General features: G+C 49.0%; 1 protein-coding gene across 1 annotated transcript in view; it reads right to left on the bottom strand.

Moving 5' to 3' along the window:
- Positions 1 to 3,018: 3,018 nt before the first annotated feature.
- LHFPL4 (LHFPL tetraspan subfamily member 4) overlaps positions 3,019 to 24,074 on the bottom strand; it is a 204,475-nt gene continuing 183,419 nt past the window's right edge. The window contains exon 2 of the mRNA XM_086939578.1: positions 3,019 to 3,296. Coding sequence (XP_086795704.1) covers positions 3,019 to 3,296 — 278 coding nt within the window. The remainder of the gene's footprint in view (positions 3,297 to 24,074) is intronic.

Below are 24,074 nucleotides of genomic sequence, written 5' to 3'. Positions count from 1 at the left end.
TGCGGCACCAAATACATTTGATGTGCCAAGATTTGTCAGGGGAAAGCACAGGAGGTTCAGTGTTTACCGCAAAATTCCAACCATGTCCAAAGTGCGTTTTACCTACAAGTAATAATTCTCTTTAAAAAAGGACCACTCGTCAGGTTTTAGCAAAGATTGCTTGGTTTGTCGGCCCAATGGCTGCTGCATAAGGCGGGCTGTGAATAAAACATTAATTCCAGACCGCCTGGTCAGTTTGTTACCTTCAGGCTGTGGGTACAATGTTGTTTTGTTTACTTGTCTTAGCTTCCCTCCGATTACCTCTCTCACACTCACCCTTCCCCCATCCCAGGGACTGCCACATCAGTTAAACAACTGAATGGGTGATTTAGTTGAGGTGACAAGGCACACATCTGTGTTCACTGGCCGGTCACCGAGGTATTCAGCAAGGACCTTACCTGTGAGCACAAAACCACCCCCCTCCACTAGAACTACTAACGAGCAGGGGCGGATGGGGAATGAGTGGCGGCAGAAGGTCGGGTGGGCACCAAATGTCTTTTCGCTTGGGGCGCTGTCTGAGGAAAGGCTGGCCCTGGCTGGCAGACATACAGGGCACACTGTGACATTCAGCTATCCAAGGTGGAAACTCCACTTGGTGCCTGGGGAGTGTCTATCAATGATAGCAGGTGCAGTAGCACCGGGCGCAGAGGGGTCCACTGAACCGCAATTATTGCTGTGTTTTACTACAGTGGTCAAGGGGTCATTTTCCTAGTTTGCTCCGGGACAAGGGGCACCCTTGCCATGCCACTGTCACTGCCTGGTGGGTTACGAATCATTTCTATTCCACTTATTGCAATTTCACCAGGATTTGTTTTTAACCCCTTGCATGCGGAGCAAATTTTTGCTCTGTGTGGGCGATTTGAATAGTGGGCGGGATTCGGACGGCCCCTGGCCGTCTTCCGCACACGCCCATGGTGACGCATGAAAGGCCGGGGGCCGTCACGAGCATGCAAGGGGTTAACAGACAATGAATTGTGATGGAAGCCCGCCTGGTCCTTGGTAAATAGTCACTATTGGCTAATGGTGTCTATAGAATTCACTTGATATTTTTAATTCATAGGATGTGCCTTGTTTTTAAGTCTAAGTGCAAGTTGTACAATATTGAAAAACCCTTGTAAAGTCAAAGTCAAAGTCAAAGTCAAAACATTTATATAGCGCACTACATACCCAGAGGGTTTCAAGGCGCTTAGGAAGGGGAGGTGGATTATTTGTCAAAAATCCACGTTTTAAGTTGCTTTCTGAATGCTAGGTGGTTCTGGGTAAGGCGAAGGTAAGCGGGGAGTGAGTTCCATGTTTTAGCTGCCAGGTATGAGAAGGATCTGCCTCCCATGGTGGTCCTGTTGATGCGAGGTACAGTGGCGCGGGCTTGGCTGGAAGAACGTAGTTGGCGGGAGGGGGTGTAGAAGGACAGTCGAGAATTGAGGCAGTCTGGTCCGATGTCGTAGAGTGATTTGTGTGCGTGGGTAAGCAGTCAGAAAGTGATTCTCTTATTGACGGGTAGCCAGTGGAGGTCTTTAAGGTGACCAGAGATGTGTTCGTTGCGTGGGATGTCTAATATGAGCCTGGCTGAGGCGTTTTGGATTCGTTGTAGTTTCTTCTGGAGTTTGGCGGTGGTACCTGCGTAGAGGGTGTTTCCGTAGTCCAGTCGGCTCGTGACTAGAGCGTGGGTGACTGTTTTCCTTGTTTCGGAGGGGATCCAGCGAAATGTTTTTCTGAGCATGCGAAGAATGTTAAAGCAGGAAGAGGATACGGCGCTGACTTGTCTGTTCATTGAGAGTGAAGAATCAAGGATGACGCCAAGGTTCCGTGCGTGGTCTGTCGGGATGGGTGCATTTCCGAGGGCTTCCGGCCACCAGGAGTCGTCCCATGCAGAGGGGGATTTGCCTAAGATGAGGACTTCTGTTTTGTCTGAGTTCAGTTTCAGACGGCTTTGTTTCATCCATTCGGCGACTTCTTTCATTCCTTCGTGTAGGTTAGTTTTAGCGGTGCTGGGGTCCTTGGTGAGAGATAGGATCAGTTGAGTGTCATCCGCGTAAGAGATGATGTTGAGGTTGTGTTGGCGGGCGATGGCCGCGAGGGGGCTCATGTATACGTTGAAGAGGGTGGGACTGAGTGAGGATCCTTGTGGTACGCCGCAGATGATTTCAGAGGCCTCGGACTTGAATGGTGGGAGGCGGACTCTCTGGGTTCTTCCGGTGAGGAACGAGGTGATCCATTCCAGTGCCTTTCCTTGGATTCCGATGTTTCTGAGGCGTTGTAAAAGGGTGCTGTGGCAGACTGTGTCGAAGGCTGCAGAGAGGTCGAGGAGGATGAGGGCGACTGTGTCTCCATTGTCCAGTAGAGTTCGAATGTCGTCTGTTGCTGCGATGAGGGCGGTCTCAGTGCTGTGTTTGGCTCGGAAGCCAGATTGTGAGGGGTCGAGTGATTTGTTGGCTTCGAGGAAGGCGGCGAGCTGGTTGTTGACAGCTTTCTCGATGACTTTGGCCGGGAATGGAAGAAGCGAGATGGGGCAACAGGTCAATCGCACGCTCCGCCCGCCTCAGGGAGAGTGGCCCTCCCGCTCGCCCCTCTGGAGCGCTCCGCCTGCCTCAGGGAGGGTGGCCCTCCCGCTCGCCCCTCTGGAGCGCTCCACCTGCCTCAGGGAGGGCGGCCCTCCCGCTCACCCCTCTGGAGCGCACCGCCCGCCTCAGGGAGGGCGGCCCTCCCGCTTGCCCCTCTGGAGCGCTCCGCCCGCCTCAGGGGGGTCGGCCCTCACGCTAACCCCTCTGGAGCGCTCCACCCGCCTCCGGGAGGGCGGCCCTCCCGCTCGCCCCTCTGGAGCGCTCCACCCGCCTCAGGGAGGGCGGCCTCCAACTCGCCCCTCTGGAGTGCTCCGCCCACCTCAGGGAGGGCGGCCCTCCCTCTCGCCCCTCTGGAGCGCTCCGCCCACCTCAGGGAGGGCGGCCCTCCCTCTCGCCCCTCTGGAGCGCTCCGCCCGCCTCAGGGAAGGCGGCCCTCCCGCTCGCCCCTCTGGAGCTTACCCTTGTTTTCCGCCTTCAGCTCCTCCAGCAGCAGGTCGGTCTGCCGGTTCCCCAGGACGAAGGCGAGGAAGGACAGGATGAGCGCGTTGAGGATGCCGATGATGGCCAGGATGTAGGCCCAGCGGACGGAGCAGTCGCCCAGCGCGTACTTGCCCGTCTTGTCGCCACACATGTCGCGGATGGTCTCGGAGTCCCAGCCATCCGGAAAGATCATGCAGCCGAGGACCAGGCACAGAGCTGCAAGGGGGGCGTAGATGGGGCATGGGGGCAAATGAAGGGAAGAGGTGGGTGGGTGGGGGTAATCAGGGTAAGCAGGAATCAGAGGTAAGTGGAAAACGAGGAAGGCGGGAAGAACATGACAGACAACAGGGGTTTAGGAAAGAGAGAGAGAGGATGAAACTGGTTAGTGATAATATTAACTGAAAATACATTTCATTAACAGCACCAACATTGAGCATTAATGCACTGCCCATAATATGCTGAATAACCTTTTCATGCATACGTCATACTCTACCTACTCAGGGAGAGAGCTAAGCTGCACATCCGGGCTCACTTGGGGGCTTATTTCCTGCCAGTACGTCACTTTTTCCCATATTAAAAGAGACGCACCGGTGGAGTAAGAGGCTTGTAAATAGGCCCCTTGGCAGGATGTGGGGCTGGACTAGTTTTAAACCATATATTAGTTTAGCACAGAGGGCTAGGACCCCGGGCTGCATGCTAGCCCACCCCAGGCTGAGTCTTGGTGCAGGGATTGCTACGGCCCTTGCTAATGACGTATTAACTCAGTGACGCGAGGCCTCGTCTTATCTGATACCCGTTAGAGGCACGTTCAGGAGGAGGCTGTTTCTACCTTCCCATCTCCCACCTGTCCTGTGGACATGGCCGACAGATTCCAAGGGGCACCTTCATGCCGTACTTCTACCAGCCACTTTTGCTGGCCGAGTGCGGACTCGTTCTGCGTCGTGTCTTACCCCCTACGATAGGAGATCCTTTTAGATCTGGCTTGGTAGTGCAGCCATCACTAGACCTTATGTGAACAACCTAACAAAGAGGGCCCACCCACATGTAGGTGGACAGGAGCACATGTTTTGATTGGGCAGAAGTTGTGAGCTTCAACAGAAAACATGCCTATCCTTCAAGAGATGGAAGGATTTCTGGATGCAGAATATGGTCTCCCAGCCTCTTGTGTTGTCCATGGGGTGCAGCGCCTGGCCTCTCTCTGCCTACCTCCCTGGCCTCTCTCTGCCTACCTCCCTGGCCTCTCTTTCCCTACCTCCCTGGCCTCTCTCTGCCTACCTCCTGGATCTCTCTCTGTCTACCTCCCTGGCCACTCTCTGCCTACCTCCCTGGCCTCTCTCTGCCTACCTCCCTGGCCTCTCTCTGCATACCCCCTGACCTCTCTCTGCCTACCTCCCTGGCCTCTCTCTGCCTACCTCCCTGGCCTCTCTCTGCCTACCTCCCTGGCCTCTCTCTGCCTTCCTCCCTGGCCTCTCTCTGCCTACCTCCCTGGCCTCTCTCCGCCTTCCTCCCTGGCCTCTCTCTGCCTACCCCCCTGGCCTCTCTCTGCCTACCTCCCTGGCCTCTCTCTGCACACCCCTGGCCTCTCTCTGCCTACCCCCTGGACTCTCTCTGCCTACCCCCTGGCCTCTCTCTGCCTACCTCTCTGACCTCTCTCTGCCTACCTCCCTGGCCTCTCTTTCCCTACCTCCCTGGCCTCTCTCTGCCTACCTCCTGGATCTCTCTCTGTCTACCTCCCTGGCCACTCTCTGCCTACCTCCCTGGCCTCTATCTGCCTACCTCCCTGGCCTCTCTCTGCCTACCTCCGTGGCCTCTCTCTGCCTACCTCCCTGGCCTCTCTCTACCTACCTCCCTGGCCTCTCTCTCCCTACCCTCCTGGCCTCTCTCTGCCTACCCCCCTGGCCTCTCTCTGCCTACCCCCCTGGCCTCTCTCTGCCTACCTCCCTGGCCTCTCTCTGCCTACCTCCTTGTCATGTTGGGTGCAGAGTCTGACCTTTCTGCCTTTGCCCCGAAGGTCTTGGTGCAGAGCCTGTTCTTTTTGAAGTTATAAAGCAGGTGCATATTTCCCAGTTTGCTGTTTTTACAAGAGATGGTGCTGCTGCAGTCGCTCCCTGAGGGGGGACACTTTAGGCGGCCTTGCACCATGCACACACCCTTTCAGCATAGTGCAAAGGAGTGCCTCTTAAGTCTAGCTTAGATTTTGTACCGAAAGGACACTCTTCTACTACAAAATAATACACCAAGACAAGCTGCAAAACGTTGTATGTGTGTTGTGCAGTAGACAAGGCATGAAAAGGTAGAAAAGTTTGGAGGGAAAAAAATGTTGAGCTTCTTTCCAGTGAAAAAAAGATTTGTTCTGTTAGTAAATCCAAATTCAACAGTTTGCACAGGTTTGCATCCCTTTTGGTGAATTTGCACCACTGCAAAAGTGTTCATAAATTTGGCCCATAGAAACTTTCATAGTTGGAGGCAGAACCTAAAATAAGAAGCCTTCTCAACTCATGGTTATGCCTAGCAATGATACTGTATGGTCACTAAATGGTAAAACCTGAGCAGCAGGGGCTACTACCATCCAGTGAGATGCATTTTCACTGGAACAGCCTGTCTCTGAGCTTTAGTTCAAACATCCTGGGGACATTCAGAAGGCTTCCCAGGCAAATGCATTCCACCCGTTGCTTACCATTGGCTCTGTGGTTTGTAACTGGCAGTTGCTTGCTTTCTATTTGCTGGCTCTATTCAGGTTAGGCTGTCCAGCTTGGATGTGTCCCTTCCCTTGCCCAAACCCTACCACCAGTACTGAATTTCTGTAAACAGGCCTTTAAATCTTGTTCTTCTCTTGTCTCATTTGCTGGGCAGTCAAAGACAGAGGCCACATGTCAGGCTCTGTCTTCAGAGGGATGTTGGTGTTTACTTTGCTTTCTCTTACTTCAAAGTGAGAGGATTTATGTGACAATCATGTTGGCTACTGAGGGAGTACTCGAGGAAGGCTGTACGATGTTATTTGTTTTCTAGCACAAAACAAAATTTAAATGTCTGTAAATGAACAGGTGCAGATATTTTTAAATCTATCAGGAAAGCACAAACAAAGCACATTTTTTTGTTATTCTGAAGTGCGGTGGTAACAAATATTTTAATACGATTAAAAAAACAATACACTAGGGGATGACATTTCTACACATTATCGCTTTTGTTCTGTATCCTATTATCAGATAAACAGTATGTCTCTACATATGTAATGGTCATTTCGATTGAAGATATGTTGTCTGTAATGGCAGTGCACTACCACACCATGCATATTCCACTTTACCCCACTGCTCTCTATTCTGCACAATTCCACGCTACACCACTTCATGCCACTCTACACTGTGTCACTGCACTCTACTCTGCACCACTACACTCTACGCCACTTCATTTGATGTCTCTCTATTCTACACCACACTACTCTACTATGCACCTGTGAGAAGTTGGCCTGATATGTGATGTTTCCAATTCTGGAACCACCTTGTATCAGTCCAAACAATCCCTTATGGTGTCTGGTTGTAAGTCAACCTTATAGACAAGCTATCTTAATGGTAGCATAGACTAAGCAGCCTTAAAGGCTTAACTCAAGAGGTCGTGTTAAGCGAGCTGTTTTACCAATCACAATCCTGTAATATCAAATGAAAGGACACCACACAAGTATATATCATAAAAATATATGTGTTTATTACTAAAATGATCCACAGTACTCTTTATGAGCAAAGGGGCACAAGCGTTTAAACAAAAGCACAGTATAACATATAAAAGTTGCACAATTATGGATGAGGGCGGGTGGCCACTCAAACCATATATTAAGAAAGTGGTATAAGAGATACCAATCGAAAAGTGGTTAGGCCTAGGGCCTAGGGAATTGCTGGGAGCAGTCGGGACAAGCAATGCTGAAGTCGGGAAAAGCCCGCGGGATTCGGGTGCAGCGCTTAAAGCACACGCATGCACCAATGCAAAGTCAATGGTGCGTAAAAGTTACACAAATAGAGTTTAAGGATACTTCCGCTGAACCTAGAAGGACAAAACTTTAGACACAGACCCTAGAGGTGTGTACCAGTGTGGGAACACCGGCGTTGCTGAGTTACCTCACCCACAGGAAGCGGGTGCATAGGGTCAAAGTGGCGTCGGGTTTCGTCACGCAGGTTGTTGGTGCTTGAAGCTGAAGATGCTGCAGGCGATGTGAAGGAGAAGTGTCCGGTGTGATCCAAGGGTGGATCAGAGTCGTAAAGTACCTGAAAGCAGAGGGGACAGAGTCTGGGTCACTCAGCAGTGACTAGGGTGGAACCAGGACGGAACCAGGCAATGTCGGGCGCAACCAGGTGGTTGTCGAGGAGCTTCTCTCCGCTGCCACGTGGGCTCTGGGCCATCAGCGACGTCCAGGAGTAAGTCACGAGCTGTCCCACGCAGGTTCTCACCGTCCGCGCTGTCGGCTTCAAGATCGGAGCAAACAACACTTGGCAAGAGCAATTCACGCAGGACTGAAAGATTGCTTCTCACTCGGACCAGGAGGATCAAAGCGGGTGCACTTTTTCAGAGGAGCGGGTGCAAGTCTGGAGCAACCAGAATCACAAGTCGTATTTCAAGTTTCGTCAGCACAGGGGCCACAAGCCAGCTGGCAAGTGACCGGGCCAACGCATTGAGCCAAAGAAAGCAGAAGGGCCCCACGCAGCACTCGTCAAATGTAGAGGGGTGAGCTTCGGTGCAAAAGTGGCTCAGGGCTGGGGCTTCTCAAAACCCGGTGTACAGCTTTGAGGGTCACTTGTGGGCTGCACGGTCAGCGTCTCGTGGTCTTTACAAGATGGCGTGCCCCACGCTTCCGGTCGCCTCCACGGGTCTCAGCTCTGCAGGGACTGTGGATCGAGCTGTAAGAAGGCAGGCAAGCTGGATCTCGTTGATCTCTGTTGCTCGAGTTCCAGCGGGAACTGCAACAAAGCAGACATTGAGGTGCTGGATGGTGCCTGTTTGCACAGGGTGGTCACTCCTTGACCACAAGGGAGATTCTTCAGTCTTCCACGTCGAGTAGGATGTCGAAGGGTCCAGAGTTTTGTTTCAAATGTTTCATCAGGATAATCTGAGTGCGTTGGCACTGCTCCCATTCTTATACCAATCTAGGGGGCTGGATTACCTGCTAGGTCCCCTCCTATGGGTGGGACACAGGAAGGGGGTGGATACACCCCTTCCCCTTTGAACCGGTTTGGCCAGATTATGCAAGGTGAAGCCTTGTGCTCCCCAGGCAGTGTCTGGTTTCTTTCAAACCTCCCTGCAACAATCCACTATCTCCTGTCTGGGGTGGTGTAACACCTCCCTGCGACAGGAAATCCTTTGTCCATGCCTCCTGTGCTGAGTTTCGGTTGGCAGCAGGAGGTCAGACTTGTGTCTGTGGCAGAAGCATCCATTTTGTGGATCTGAGGCTCTTTTAAAAATCAACCGCGTTTCAGTAAAGTAACATGTCTTCTCCCTCTAGAAGGGTGGAATGCTATCCCCGTCGACAGGACTGTCGAGGGGATAGTATTCCAAATCGTATGACACCTTACACAACATGCTTTGATAAAGCCTAACCAAAGTTGCTATATAACCGCGAGGATTATAATGCACTTAATAGTATATGGTATGGAATTATCCCAGATCAGCTTAGGGAGTTGTTCCCGACAGCTGCAGACAGGCTCAGCTCATGCCAGAGCACCATCTCACATTAAACCACGCACTCTGCCTCCAGGATTGATAAGGCCTGCCATAGGAGTGGCTCACAGGTTTATATGTGTCCAGATATAGGTTTAGATATAGGTATACTATATCTAAGCAAGGGGTGATTACACCCACTTGCCCCAGCTGAGTGATCAGCCAGTTGTGTCAATTTAAGAACCAGCCAGGGGTGGCAAAAGCTATGCTTCAGCCCCTGTAGGCCTTGGTGGCACCTATGCCCTGAGCACCTATAGTGCATGGTACAGGGGCTGACAAGGAGTCCAGTTCCAATTGGGTTATGTACCTATCGTACATGTATGTGAATTTAGAGAGAGAACAGCAGGATGGGGGTCTGATTAGCAGGCCCACAGCCTCAGTAAGTCGAAAACCAGTGAAGCAAAAAGCAAAAATTGGGGTGACCATAGGATAGCAGTCCCTACTCTCCTACAGCACCACTGCAAGCTTCGACATTGCACGCTACAGCCCTCTACTCTATGCCACTGCAGTCAATGCCACTTCACTGTACTCTGAAACAATCTACTCTATACCACTGCACTCTTGGCCACTCGATTCCTCTCAGCACTATTCCACTCTTCGCCACTGCAATCTACCCAGCACCACTCAAATCCACTCTGCCCCACAACACTCTACGCCACTCTATTCTATGCCACTGCACTCTATGCCACCAAACTCTACCCCAATGTATTCTACACCACTTTACTCAAAACCAATACACTCTACACCACTGCTCCCTATGCCAATATACTCTGCACTACTGCACTGTATAACATTATACCCTACTCTGCAATACTCTACTCTACGTCACTGCAGGGTATGCCACTCAACTCTACACCATTGCATTCATTGTGACTTTACTCTGCACCACTCCACACCACTACACTCTATACGTATGTGCTCTACGCCACTCTACACTACACCACTGCACTCTAAGGCACTCTACTCTGCAACACTGGACTCTCTGCCACTGAAATCTCTGCCACTCTACTCTGTGCCACTTTACTCCATGCCACAGCACTGTATTCTACACCACTCCACCATTCTGCACCAGTGCACTCCACGCCACTACACTGTATGCCAATCCACTCTACACCACTCTAATCTACTATGCACCACTGCACTCTATGACACTACACTCTGCACCACTTCTATCTACACCCCTCTAGTCTACTCTGCCCACCTCTATTCTATGCCAGTGCACACTACCCCACTCCACTATGTACCACTGTACTCTTCACCACTGCACCACTGTACTCTGCACTACTATACTCTACATCAATGCACTCTACCCCAATGGACTCTCTGAAAATGCACTCTACGCCACTACACTCTACGCCAATCCACTCTACACCTCTGCACTCTTCCCTGCACCACTCCACTCTACGCCACTTCACTCTACTCTGAAACAATTAATACCTCTGCGCTCTGTCACTCTAATCCATCCTGTGCCTCTCCACTCTAGGCCACTGCAATCTACTCTGTACCACTCTACTCTACGTCATTGCACTCTATGCCAGTGGGCTCTACACCACTTTACTAACAACCAATGCACTTCATGCTGATCTACTCTGCACCATCATACTTTACACCACTTCATTCTAGTCCAATCTATGACACTCCACTCTATGACACTCCACTCTATGACACTCCACTCCACTTCACGATACTCAGCTCTATGATGCTTTACTCCATTAAACTCTACTACACTCCATGACACTCTACTCCACTCTACAACACTGAACTCCATTCCATGCCACTACTCCACTCTACGATGCTCTACGCAACTCCCTCTACACCACTCCATGCCACTTTACTTTATTCTATTTTGTGACACACTCCTCCTCTCTACTCCATTCCATGCCACTCCAGTGTATGCCACTCTATTCTGACACTCTATGCCACTCCACTCTACAACAACCTGTTCCACTCTTTGCCATTCCACTCTCTTACACTACTCCACTCTATGACAATCTACTCTGTTCTACTTCATGCAAATCTACAACACTCTAGTACACTCTATGTGATACCCTCTATGCTACTCTTCTCTTCAATACTCTATTCCACTCTGACACTCTATGCCACTCCGGTGTATGCCACTCCACTCTGACACTCTATACCACTCGGCTATATGCCACTCTACTCTGACACTCTATGCCACTCAGCTGTATGCCACTCCACTCTGACACTCTATGCAACTCCACTCTACTCTACGCCACTCTACTCTACAACACTCTATTCCACTCTATGCCATTTCACTCTCCTACACTACTCCACTCTATGACAATCTACTCTGCTCTAGTTCATGTGACTCTACAACACTCTACCACACTCTATGTGATACCCTCTACGCTACTCTTCTCTTAAATACTCTATTCCACTCTGACACTCTATGCCACTCTACTCTACAACACTCTAGTACACTCTCTGTGATACCCTTTACGCTACTCTTCTCTTAAATACTCTATTCCACTCTGACACTCTATGCCACTCTACTCTACAACACTCTAGTACACTCTATGTGATACCCTCTACGCTACTCTTCTCTTCAATACTCTATTCCACTCTGACACTCTACGCCACTCTACTCTACAACACTCTAGTACACTCTATGTGATACCCTCTACGCTACTCTTCTCTTCAATACTCTATTCCACTCTGACACTCTACGCCACTCTACTCTACAACACTCTAGTACACTCTATGTGATACCCTCTACGCTACTCTTCTCTTCAATACTCTATTCCACTCTGACACTCTACGCCACTCTACTCTACAACACTCTAGTACACTCTATGTGATACCCTCTACGCTACTCTTCTCTTCAATACTCTATTCCACTCTGACACTCTACTCTACAACAGTCTAGTACAATCTACACAATAACCTCAATACCACTCTACGTAATACCCTCTATACCACTCCACTCTACAACTCTCTACTCCACACTGACACTCTACTCCACTCTATGCCCTTCCACTCTACAATTCTCTACTCCCTCCAAGACACTCCATAGCACTTTACACCACTCCACTCTATGCCAATCCCCTCCACTCCACTCTACTTTACACCACTCCATGTCTCTCTACAGCACTCCATAACACTCCACTCTACTCCACTTTATGACACTCCACTGCGCTCTCTTTTACCCCACTTTTAGCCACGCTGAACAGCAGACACACTGGTGTACAACATGGTTAAAACATTTTGCATAGGCGGGACCAATTGGCTTTGCCAATGCATGTTTAAATAGGACCAGGCCAAACACATCTACAGCTCTGAGTGTGATTAATCCTTCTGACCCCTTTCAAAGAGAATGCAGACTGTAAAATCGAATGCTTCATAGTAAGCGGCCCTCCCTGGATCAGGGGAAGCTGCGTTTCTGCATCTTCTCCATCAGCCTCTTCTGATCGCACCATCAGTTCTCAAGAAGCCTTGTCCGCTTTTCCCTGGGGCTCCCAGGTGACCAATAACATCTATGGATGGTTAAAGTGGGGGCTGTTGTCTGGTGTGTGTGATGCAATGTCCTGCGATCGAGACCCTCAAGGGGGAAGGCTTTTTCCACTTCAAGGATTTTATGGATTCATAACTCAAACAGTCTTTATGAAATTAAAAAAAGATTTCTCTCCAATTAAACTTTTATTCTTCAGACCTTTACACATTTTTCACGCAAATCCCACTTTGCCAACATGTGTTTCGCAAGAAGCGCTCTGCTCTGATTTTCTAAATGCAAGGTATACATATGAAGCAATACTCTAACTCTACCCGCAAGGTGGAGTGCATGCATGCAGGGGCGCATTAATGAAGGGTTTGTGTTGACCGTGTGCCACGCAAGGGGACTCAACGGCGACGCAAAACCTCAGTCGGATTTATCAAGCCTCACAAGGCCACCTTGCGTGACCCTGCATGGGTTGATAAAGCCAGAGTAACGCAATTCAGCGCATATCGCTGCGTTGCTTACACTGCTCAGAGAGGCGTTCCATGGGTGGGGCGTGGGTGGCATCCACCGCAGCGCCAGATTTTCCAGCAGTGGTAGACCTGGGAATGGGCCAAATGCTACACGTGCCCAGTTGAGGCGTAAAGAGGAGAATCATGTTTGTGCTCCCCTCCTGCACGAAAACAACCCAGAATGCAATGCAGGCATCCTTGCACCATGGTGCAGGTCACAGTGATCCCCTCTGTCCTTGTGCACTGCGGGGCGCACCTGCTCTGTTCAGTCTATTCATCCCGTATCCTGAGATGGCTCAGCGAGTTAGGATGATATGACTGTATGACATAGCTTCGCTAGTGTCAATCAGAGCATGGCAGACTCAGCCCTGCATCCTTCCAAGGTTTATAAACTCAGGGGCAGATTTACAAGTCCCTTGCGCCCCTTTTACGCCGCCGTTGCATCACTTTTGTGACGCAGCGGCAGCGCAAAAGATGCGCCATGGTGCGGGGTATTTATAACGTGATGCATCTGGGAGATGTGTCACGTTGTAAAGCCCTGCGCCACAAGAAGGCATTCCTGCACAGGGGAGGGGGCGTTCTGGTGCAGGATCGCCTCCTAAAAGTGGCTGAGTGAAATCTACAAGTCACTTTTGGGCGCATGCTGCATCAAAACCCTGCGCCTGCTTGAAGCAGGCATAAGGACTGACGCAGCATTGTAAGAATAGGGCCCCCCAGAGCATTGCAGGAGCTGCATCGCTCTTGCGACGCAACTCCAGCAATGCGCCGTCTTTACGGCACAGATGCGTCACGCATCTGTGCCGTTTTTGCCCCATGGTGCGCCGAATTGTAAATGCGGCACATCCATGGTGGCGGAGGCATGGCGCACAATAACTGGAGCATCCCTGCTGATATGCAGGGATGCGCCAGTTCTTGTAAATCTGCCCCGGAGTACCATCAGCTGGATTCAAATTAATGAGTTGCACACTGTTGAGAAATGGCCAAAAAGTGCTGGTTAGTGCTGAATAAAAAGTTATTTTTCTGTGTTGTAGAGATCCAAATTACTGGCCTCGTCTCTCGCACATGTTTCACTCTCGTAAGTTTGACCTCAAGCGCTTCTGCAGAATGTCCATAGCGCCTCATGAGGCAGTAGCCTGGAGCAGGAGCTATCCAATCCCTATAGGGGGAGTGTCATAGACAGTTCCATGCTCTCACCAGTAATAAAGGGCATTGCTTTGTGTGGGAGAAAGATCTGAGGGGGGCTAAGGGGTGGGGCCTACACAGCGGGCGTGGTCTGGGCATGGCCTAACTTTTGAACTAATCTTTGTGCACGACAACTTCCTAAATAGGGGCATATTATCAACTGCTAGCGATAATTAACGCTGGCCGTGCTTAGCGATAATTTTATTATCGCAAGCTCTCTCTGGAATGTATCGCCCTGGTAGCGCGTTATTAGCAACGCGTTACTCCAGGGCTATAAAAATTCCAGAGATACCTTGCTGATACGACCCCGTGGTCGTTTCACCATAATCCACCCCCAATGTTGGGGATAGGTAAATCTGCGTTTCAGCAGACGTTAGTTTTTGGAGAAAACTAACATGTGCTAAAATGCTGGTGCAGCCTTGTAAACATCGCGATGTGAACATCAGCGATATTTGCAAGGTAGTCCATTCGGGGTATGCCCAGTGACGCCCACTTTGCATCTCATTGGAGATGCAAAGGGAGGCGTTGAGAAAAAAGGGTGCTAACATGCGATTATGCATGTTAGCACCCTCTTGTAAATAGGGTGATGGTTTTATCTCCGCTTTCTTGGCTTTTTAAGCCAAAAAAGCAGAGAGAAAGCCCCTGTAAATATGCCCCACAGTGTTTTAATGGAGATTGGATGACGAAACTCAGTGAGCAATACGAGACTTATTAAATGGTGAACATAGCACTATCTGTCACTCAAAATGAAATACTTGGAAAAGGGCCTGTAAAAGTAGCTGCGCCTTGACTGCCTGCAGTGGGCGCCTTTGAGATTCAAGTGCACACCTGGAATGCATCAGCATCTGTCAGCCTTGGGAAGACGACAACATCATGTCTGACGTCATTTCTTCCCCGCGACACAAAGAGGGTTGTGGTGTTGAATCGCCAGACTCGGATTGGGACCAAAAATAACCTTAATCACCTCCCCAAAAAGGGGGCCACATTTGCACATCACGACCTTTATGAAACATTGGGGCTGATACACAGAACTAACTTAAGACAAAATCCTAAACTTACTACTTTTGGTATTCACAGAAGTTAGGATTTTGTCTTAAGACAAACTTAAGACAGACTTAAGACAAAATCCTAACTTAAGTCTGTCTTAAGACAAAATCCTAACTTCTGTGAATACCAAAAGTAGTAAGTTTAGGATTTTATCTTAAGTTAGTTCTGTGAATCGGGCCCCTAATGTGGTTGGTATCAGAGAACTACATTGTGGAGGGATGTGCTGTAAATGTGCGATTTTAAAACTTGGTGAGTCAAAAACACAGATAAAGAAAAGACACTACAGCCCTGAAATCTGAATCTTTACTTTTATTCTCAAAGCTTCGCCCCTGAGATGTCCTCTTCCAGGCCACTCAAGGGCTCGAATTATCACATCAATCCTGTGTGTGAACGTGGGTCCTATGGCACAGCGAGCACGGGGCCCGCGTCTGGCATCCTCTTGCCACCTAGGGTGGTACATCAAACAATCGGTGATGGTCTCAACCACTGGCAGTGACTCTGTGAAGTATCTACCCCAAGCAACGCCTGACGGATGAGGCGCGACAAGATGGAACCGCGCTGGGACCGCTCGTGCTTCGCTCTGGCGCAGGGCCTTGGGTGCCAGTTTAGGATGGACTGGTTTCAAAAGGAGCAGGTCTGTACTTATTTATTTAGTTATAGGGTTTTATATAGCGCGGACTAGATCCGCTGAGGGTATCAGAGCGCTTTACAAAAGTTACATCGTAAGAAAAGTTGCACGCTAGTCACATATAAATGAGTATCTAAGAAGAGATCGTATAAGTTGTTAGTTCTTGTTGAAGGTCATGATTGTGTTGGTCATTCTCGATTAGAGATCAGCACGGCTCTAGGTTGATGAGCAGCTTCTGGTTGGTATCAGCTTGCATCAGGGCTGGGATCAGGAGAGAGTTTTATTCATCAGAAGTGGTTTGACTTCCTTTTTGAATGAGGTGGTGGAGGGGTTCGAGCTGATGGCTTGGGGCAGGGCGTTCCATCTCCTGGGTGCTAGGTCACAGAAGGTGCCTGTGTAGGTTTTCTTTTTCCAACTTTTTGTGGTTTCAATAGCAGGGTGTTGGTGCTTCTCAGAGTTCTGCTGTTGCCTGCTAATTCGAGTTTATTGGCTGGAAACCTTGGTGTATTGAGGTGCAGGGCTTTGAGAGTCATGCATGCAATCTTTAGCTGCGCTCTTGCCTCATAAGGAAGCCAGTTCAGTTCCTTTAGATCCGGGGTGATGTGGTTGTTCTTTCTGGAGCCAGTGACGAGTCTTGCAGCTGCGTTTAGTGAGGCTCTTACTCATTTGCATATGGCAGGCTCTGCCTAGAGCAGCGCAGTGGGTGAAAAATAGTGGGTTTGAATGCTGGCCCGTGCGATTGTCAGTGGTTTAGAATAGCAAGCATTCCTCCCAGTGCTTAATTTGAGCAGGGGGTTGCCGATGGTGGCCACTGGCATCCATTTTTTAAGACAAACATTTATTTTTTGGTATCAAACATCAACCAATAAGAGAAAGACAGAAATACCATGGCAAAATGGTAAAACAGGAGCCTGCAAAAGTGAGATAAAGAGACAAGGGGTGTCTGATGGTGCATTAATAAGGCAACAGGTGGTTGTAAGGCAATGCAGTCATGGTGTTCTGTGAGCTGACGTCTATTGGGACTGGCGGCAGATTTCTGAGTAGAGCTTCAGGCACCGGCACTCTTTCTTTTACAAATTCAGCACTGATTCCTCCTATTAACTTTTGTTTGTGTGTTGTACAGTGGGTCCTACCTCCATGAGAGCAAGGTGTGTCTGTGTGAATGCAAGGTTAGTAATGAGTCTTATGGCCAGATGTAGGTAAATCCGATTTACCAACTTTTAAATACCGAGTCATACCGATTCGGTATTTAAAAGTCGGTAAATTGGAAGGAGGCAGATGTAGGTAAAAAATTACCGAATCTGTAAGAGTCGGTATTTACCGATTCTGTAAATACCGAATCTGTATTTCCCATTGATTCCTATGGGCCTTGAAGCCCATAGGAATCAAGGTGAAATACAGATTCGGTATTTACAGAATCGGTAAATACCGAATCCTGCAAGGGTGCAGGGGGTGTCACTTTGACACCCTCTAGCACCCCAATTCTGGACTTGTGTGCAATGTGGCACACAGACATGCCCTAAGGGCATGTCTGTGTGTCACATTGCACAGGTGTGCATGCACAGATGTGCATGCACACCTGAATTCGGTATTTTACCACCCAATAGGATTGGGTGGTAAAATACCGATTTTTAAGGGCCTGTGGCACTCTTAGGAGTGCCACCTACATGTGGTTTTTCCGATTCGGTAAATATACCGATTCGGTATTTTACCGATTCTGTAAATTTACCGATTCGGTAATTTTACAGAATCGGTAAAATATAGGCCCCCTACATCTGGAAACCCTAACACCGGTCGGTAACGGCCGAATTCGGCCGTTACCGACCGGTGTTAGGGCTCCTACATCTGGCCCTAAGTGCATAGTTTCAGTGTAGATTGAGAGCGCAGTGAGTGAGGTGTGTATCTATGTGAGTACAGAGACATGTGTGTGTCTGAGTGCACGTTGCATGTGTGAGTGCAAGGTGTGACTGTGTGAACGCACAGTGAGTAATGTGTCTGAGTGCATGGTTTTGAGTTTCTGAAGGGAGAGTCTGAGGTGTGTATCTATGAGTGGACGTGTGAGGGAGTATCTGAGTGGAAGGTATGAAAGGAGTGTCTTTTTTTATGAGTTAAGGGTGCAAGGAGAGTGTTTGAATGAGTGCCGGGTGTGAGGGGAGTGTTGGTAACAGTGCGAGATGTGAGGGAAGTGTCTGAGTGTAGGGTGAGTGAATATTGAGAGTGCAGTGAGTGCCTATGTGAGCAACTGGAGAGGTGTGTGTCCAAGTGCACTGTGAAATCTGTCTGTGTGAGTGTGGGGTGTGTCTGAAGGAGTAGAGTTTGAGGAGCTACCTTACTGAGTGCTTGAAGACAGAGGCCTAGCTGCTCCAATGTGCTGGAATCCATCAAGGATGCTCATGACTAAGCCTGGAAGGTAAACTCCACTCCATTCGTGGAGTTTTTCACACTCAGTGCTCCGCTGAGCTTGCGGAGTTCCAAGAAACTCACAGAGCGGAGTTTTTTCCTTGTTCGCGCTCGCTAACGGTAGGATGGTGAGCGCGAGAGAGAAAAATCCAACGCTAGACCACTTTCCAGCGAGATTTCCCAACGCGGTCGGTCGCGGATGGTTGCTACCGCTCGAGTTGAGAAACATTTTGTTCGCGTTGAGGAAGCTGCCGTTTGAGTAGAACTTCTGCAGAGAGAAGCAGCGCCCTCTTGTGCTGCACATGGTGCAGTTTGCGCTCATTGTACAGCACGGGACAAACACCCAGCGCTAAAAATCAGTGCAAACAGCGCAAGGCAATCCACTCCGCCGCTCACGGAATTCCGAGTACCTTGGTGGAGTTTTTTTGTCACTTTGCGGAACTCCACGTAGCGGAACTCCACGAACTCCGCGCAGGCTTACTCAGGACTGGGCCTTTGCTGACAGAGGAATGATAAACATGGCCATCAAGCAAACACTATAAACTGGCCCACAGTAGTGTCCGACTGCTCCAGCATGTGACAGGCAGTTACATCTTTTTCTTCACTTTTGTTCAACGCCATTTCTTAGGTCTGCCCTTTGAGATGGCTTCAGCTCACTTGCCATACTGTTGTTTAAAAAAAAATCATACAAAATATAACTACCAGAGGCACTGTTGTTCAGAAGCCTTTATCCATTGGTCTGGTAAATAGTCAATCATATTTTATTCCCACCCCCTCATCATACTGCATAGGGCAATGGGTCAGACACCTTTGCCCATTGGCTCCCTTCCATTTAAGTGACTGCACAGATTTTGTGCGCATTTTTCCCTTCTGACAAAAAACAGTTCCTTTCTCCCCATTGACAAAGCTGGTTTAAATTTTACTTTTTTATATAATGCTATCATATTAACTCTAAATATCAGCTTTTTTTGTTGCCCGTACTTTGGGTGTTCAGCATATGCTTGCAATAACAAAAAATGATCACCGCCCAGACTGCCAAGGCTAGACCTATTCACTTTGCCAGTGCTTGGTTTTTCTTTTTTGATCTGGCCCATCAAGTTAAAAAAAACCAAGCACTGGCAAAGCAACCTTTAGCAGCCCCTTTCAAAGAACTGAGAAGGGGTCTCAGGACAGAAACACAATTTTCGTGTTGAACTTTGTGCATTCTCAAACTTTGTCAGGAAGCTTTTCATACATGTCTGACTTTTTCACTGAAGGGCAGTAAAGCACATGTGAGAAAGACGACATTAGGCGCCAGGGAGTCATGGCACAAACTGCTGAAATGCGCACAGGGAGTGCTTCAGCTGGCAAAATTCGATTTTGTCCGGAGCACTAAAAATCCATGAGATGTTCTTGTATAAGGATCCACCCTCCATATGTGCCCAACTTACATTTTACTGCCTGTCCCTACTTTGCTGCCCTTCCAAACACAGGTGCCAGTCAGATGGGTATCTGATGCTGCCCTGCCCCTGTCAGAGGTAAAGGCTTGTGCCTTTCATGCTCTATATTACAGCAGATGGATTTTTAGGTCTGGCTTGACAGTGTAGCTGTCTGCTAGACCTTGTTTTGCCAATTCTTTAAAGGATACTTGGAGTGGGTTTTGGGTCCACCAAGATGTATTTTGTTTCACCTCATTCTACTGACTTTTTTGCGTATCAATCCACCGTCTGTGGGGTTCTTGCTTTGCAATGTACAAGGAACTATTTTACATCTCAAAAGTACACTGAATCATCACACATTCAATTCTATATCTCATAGGTGCCTTCTGTACATGAAACTCTAATTTGTCCCTCTGCTTTTTGGCGTGAAGTGGGTATTTTTTTGTTTTAACCAAGACTCATAATGCAAACCAGTTCTTTGCTTTTGCCAATGCTGGTTTATTGATGTGCACATCACTTGGGTTTCTGGGCTGACCCTGACTGGCAGGATAATCAAAGCCCTTGGTGGTAGGGAGTGGGGTCAGGTGAAAGGCGCTCCTCCCGGAAAGGGGGGGGGGCAGACAGCGAAGGCTTTCTTTAATTGAACTGTCACAGATACTTCAAAGCATCACTGGAGACACGCAGAGCAGCGCAATGGTACTCGGGCATCCCCTGACAGGGTTGAGGGGGCGAGCCGGCTATTTGTGGCTCACATTCACATCCTGCGGAGTTCTAATTATGATGTGAACAGAATCAGCTTAGAGGTACATTTCAAGCCGACAGAGTCTGCATTATTGATAGAACTGAGAGCCAGAGCGCTGAGGCTTATCTCAGGAGGTGCTGCGCCTTCATCCTTCCCCCGCCTCCCTTTACACCCACTGCCCTCTAGAGCCTTCAGCCTCCCCCTGCCTCCACTTCACACCCACTGCCCTCCAGAGCCGTCAGCCTTCCCCTAGCTCCACTTCACACCCACTACCCTCCAGAATCCTTAGTCTTCCCCCTTCATCACTTCACACTCTCTGCCCTCCAGAGCCTTCTGCCTTCCAGCTGCGCTTCCCTCCCCCTCCCCTATTTAATGGCTGGCGCACCAAAGGCAAGCCTGTCAGGGCCCTTCTGCGACCGGACCGCAACCAGCACCAGAGACTCTGGATCGCTGATCACCCACTGCTACGAATCTGCCTCCCTTCTCACACTCAACTCTGGAAAAAACAACAACTGCCACTGGTCTGCACCGAAATCCAACCCCAGCCAGTTCTCCTGCCAACACTGCCGCCATACCTTCACCACCCTCTGCACCCCCAAGACCAACGCCCCTGCGTCGAACACCAGCACCCTCAAAGCCCTGAGGTGCATCCTCCTCTACATGTGCTCCCTGAAAAGATACGACGCAGACTTCTGGGACATCCTCGACACCAGATCTCCTGACGTTGCCTTCTTCATGGAAACCTGGACCAACCCCACCTCTGCCCCCGACATCGCCTCCGCCATCCCCGATGGATACAAGATCCAGAGGAAAGACCGCCGGACCGCCCAGGAGGAGGACTCACCATTCGCTCATAGGAGCGGTCACGCACAGAGCCAGAACAAGCCAGTGACTTATAAGAACCGAATTAGGTTTCCACCTCCCTCTTCGGCAATGCGCTCTTAAACACAATCCGGTCCTGACGAAAGCCTCTAGAATTCACCAGGAGGCTGAAACATGTTGACCAATAACAGTGCAGTAGATTAGTAACTGGGTCTACATACGCACCACTTTATTTTTAATTTCCCACATCACGACTTCTCAAAAAAATACTTGTGATAAAGTGATGTAGGGAATTTTAAACTCACCACACTCGAGCATACACGCCCTCTTTTTTCTTTACTGGACGCTGCTGACAAATCAGTTCGTCTTCCTCCAGGTGGAGGTAAGCATATATACTACCAAAGACCCAATGATGATGCTGTAACAGTACACTCAGGCGGAGAATCAAGATATACTGCCAATTGCCTTTCTATGTATATGAGGGTTTTTATGACGGTTCCAACACAACCAAGACCCTGGTTACACAGGACAAGTGGTCCATTCTCCCCCCATTTAGATTTCTTGTAGTAACCATTGGAAGCCGAATGGATCACAGCTTCTCTTTCCCTCCTCATTGATTATAACATAACATTGCTCTCCCCCAGGAGTGGGAGTAGAAAGAGGTTCCTTGTGTCCCATCATGTCATTAGCAGGACAGACAACTCAACAGCGGTGTCACATGTGAACAGACAATGGGACAACATCTGCCGTCCTCAATCTGCTGGGATTGAAGATTGGAAGTTAAGCAGAAGGTATCTCAATCAATCAGTCAATCAGGATTTGTAGAGCAAGGCTGCTTTACGCGAGAGGGTCTCGAGGTGCTCACATCAGGGGAGAGGGAAACACAGTAGCAGAAAGACTACGCAGTCATCTTATCTTCCCAAGATCTGCCTCACTCAACTTCTGAGGTTCTTCTCTCGATATCAGGATCCAGAAGCATGAGGGGTATGTGGGCTATCTTCATCGAAGCCTTCTCAGGGACTCTAGGCATTCCCACCTATTGCACTCATACCTCGCCTTCTGACAAGGGCTCGGAGGGAAGCAGCAGAGGCCATAACCCTGTGTTGGCTTCTTCGCTTCCGATTTCTCCTCATAATGTCTTTGACCATTCGTCCCCCCCCCCCCCCCCGAGAAGTCCGTTGTCTCTTGTCCTCTCAGATCAATGGGGTTCTCCCTCGTGAGAAGCTGGCCCTATCACTCTGGAGGTTCAGAGGGTTGGGCTACGGAAGTGAGTATTAAAGTGCAATGTAGACTGTGCAAAGAGACTGTCGCACAGGCACGTTTCCAGACTTACGAGAAGTGGTGCATAGCTGCTTGTAAGCAGCAATGCACCACTTCTCAGTGCACCCTCCTTGCGACACCAAAGATGCGTCATATTTACAATATGACAAATCATGTTGCAAGGAAGGAGAGATACGTCAGTATAACTTCAGCAAAAAGTGGCGCATTGCTGGAGTTGTGTCGGAAGCCTGACGCAACTCCAGCAATGTTCCTTTCACATGGGGTAAGCCCCATGTGAAAGGGCCTTCGTCACCCTTACACCTGCCATGAGGCAGGTGTAAGGTTTTGCACATTGGCGTCCTAGAAGTGGCGCAGCGAAACCTCATAGATTTTGCAGCGCCACTCCTATGACCCTTTCTTGCGGGGGTATGCCCACCCTGCATACATTATACCTGGCACAGGTATAATGAAGCGCAGGGGTTTACAAAGTGACGCATCTACCTAGATGCATCACTTCGTAAATATGGCGCAACATGGTACATTTTTTACGCCACTTGTGGGTCACAAAAAGTGACGCAGGGGCTCATAAATAAGCCCCGTAAAGTGCAATGTTGTTAATCTCAATCTGGTTAGCAAAGCCCGATGATAGTTACTGACAGCCTGAATAAGATGCATTTCCACACCTGGTCTGATCTGTGAAAGGCTGGACTGCAATACTGCACTTTTGGCATTCTCCATGCAATCTCTGCTATGTCTACTCCAGCGCCAGAAAGAATCCTTCAGGGTTTGTTTAAATGATGGTGAAAGAGCCTCTGTGTTGGTGTAAAATTCTGGAATATCTCGGCTGTTACTTATACTTTTTATATACATCACCAGGGAATATTTGTCGCATTATCCAATTAAATACAGTCTAGAAGCACCATACTATTAAAACTAGGTTCAGGCTTAGTCCAGACGGGAAACTTTTAAAGGATTGATCAAATTTCGATATAATCAGAAACATGATCATGGCTCAGTTCCACATAACAGTTATGTGTGGCACTACTATGAGGAACCACCGAAAACCTTTCAAGGCGCCCATGTTCAATGTTCTGAGTGATCGGGTAGTCCTGTATTCACCATAGCCCGAAACCAATACGATGCTATTGCTAAGCATTTTGGGGCTTATTAAGAGCCCTTGTGTCACTTTTGCGCCGCTGGTGCGTCACTTTTTGTGACGCACCATCTGCGTAAAAAATTAGCCTTGTTGCACTATATTTACAAAGTGACCCATCTAGGTAGCTGCGGCACAATGTAAACCCCAGCGCCACTTTATACCTGCACCAAGTATAATGTATGCGGGGGCGTTCTGACGCAAGACAAGGTCGTAGAAGTGACGCAGTGAAATCTATAAGATTTCACTGCACCACTTCTAAGACGCAAATGTGTCAATATCTTATGCCTGCCTCACAGCAGGCGTAAGACTGACGCAGGCACATTTGAAATAGGACTTGCCCATGTGTAATGACCCATTGATCGAGTTGCGTCACTTTTGTGACACACTCCAGCAAAACGTCATTTTTGCTCCTACAGATACATCAGAAATACTGACGTATCTGTAACTCCTTGCGACATGATGCGTTATACTGTAAATATGACGCATCATCGGTGTCGCAAGGAGAGCGCAATGAAAAGTGACGCATCGCTGTTTTCACGCAGCGATGCGTGACTTTTCATAAATCAGGCCCTTTGTTTATACACTTCCACTAGTTCCTTGAGGGGGTCCGGATCCTAAATTCCTTTTGAATATAAAAAATGCCTCCAAACGTCTAGCAAAATGTGCACTC

Source organism: Lissotriton vulgaris, chromosome 9, assembly GCF_964263255.1.
Source record: "Lissotriton vulgaris chromosome 9, aLisVul1.2, whole genome shotgun sequence".
NCBI classification, from domain to species: Eukaryota; Metazoa; Chordata; class Amphibia; order Caudata; family Salamandridae; genus Lissotriton; species Lissotriton vulgaris.
Note: the sequence above shows the minus strand (reverse complement) of the source record. Positions and strands in the feature narration are given on the sequence as shown.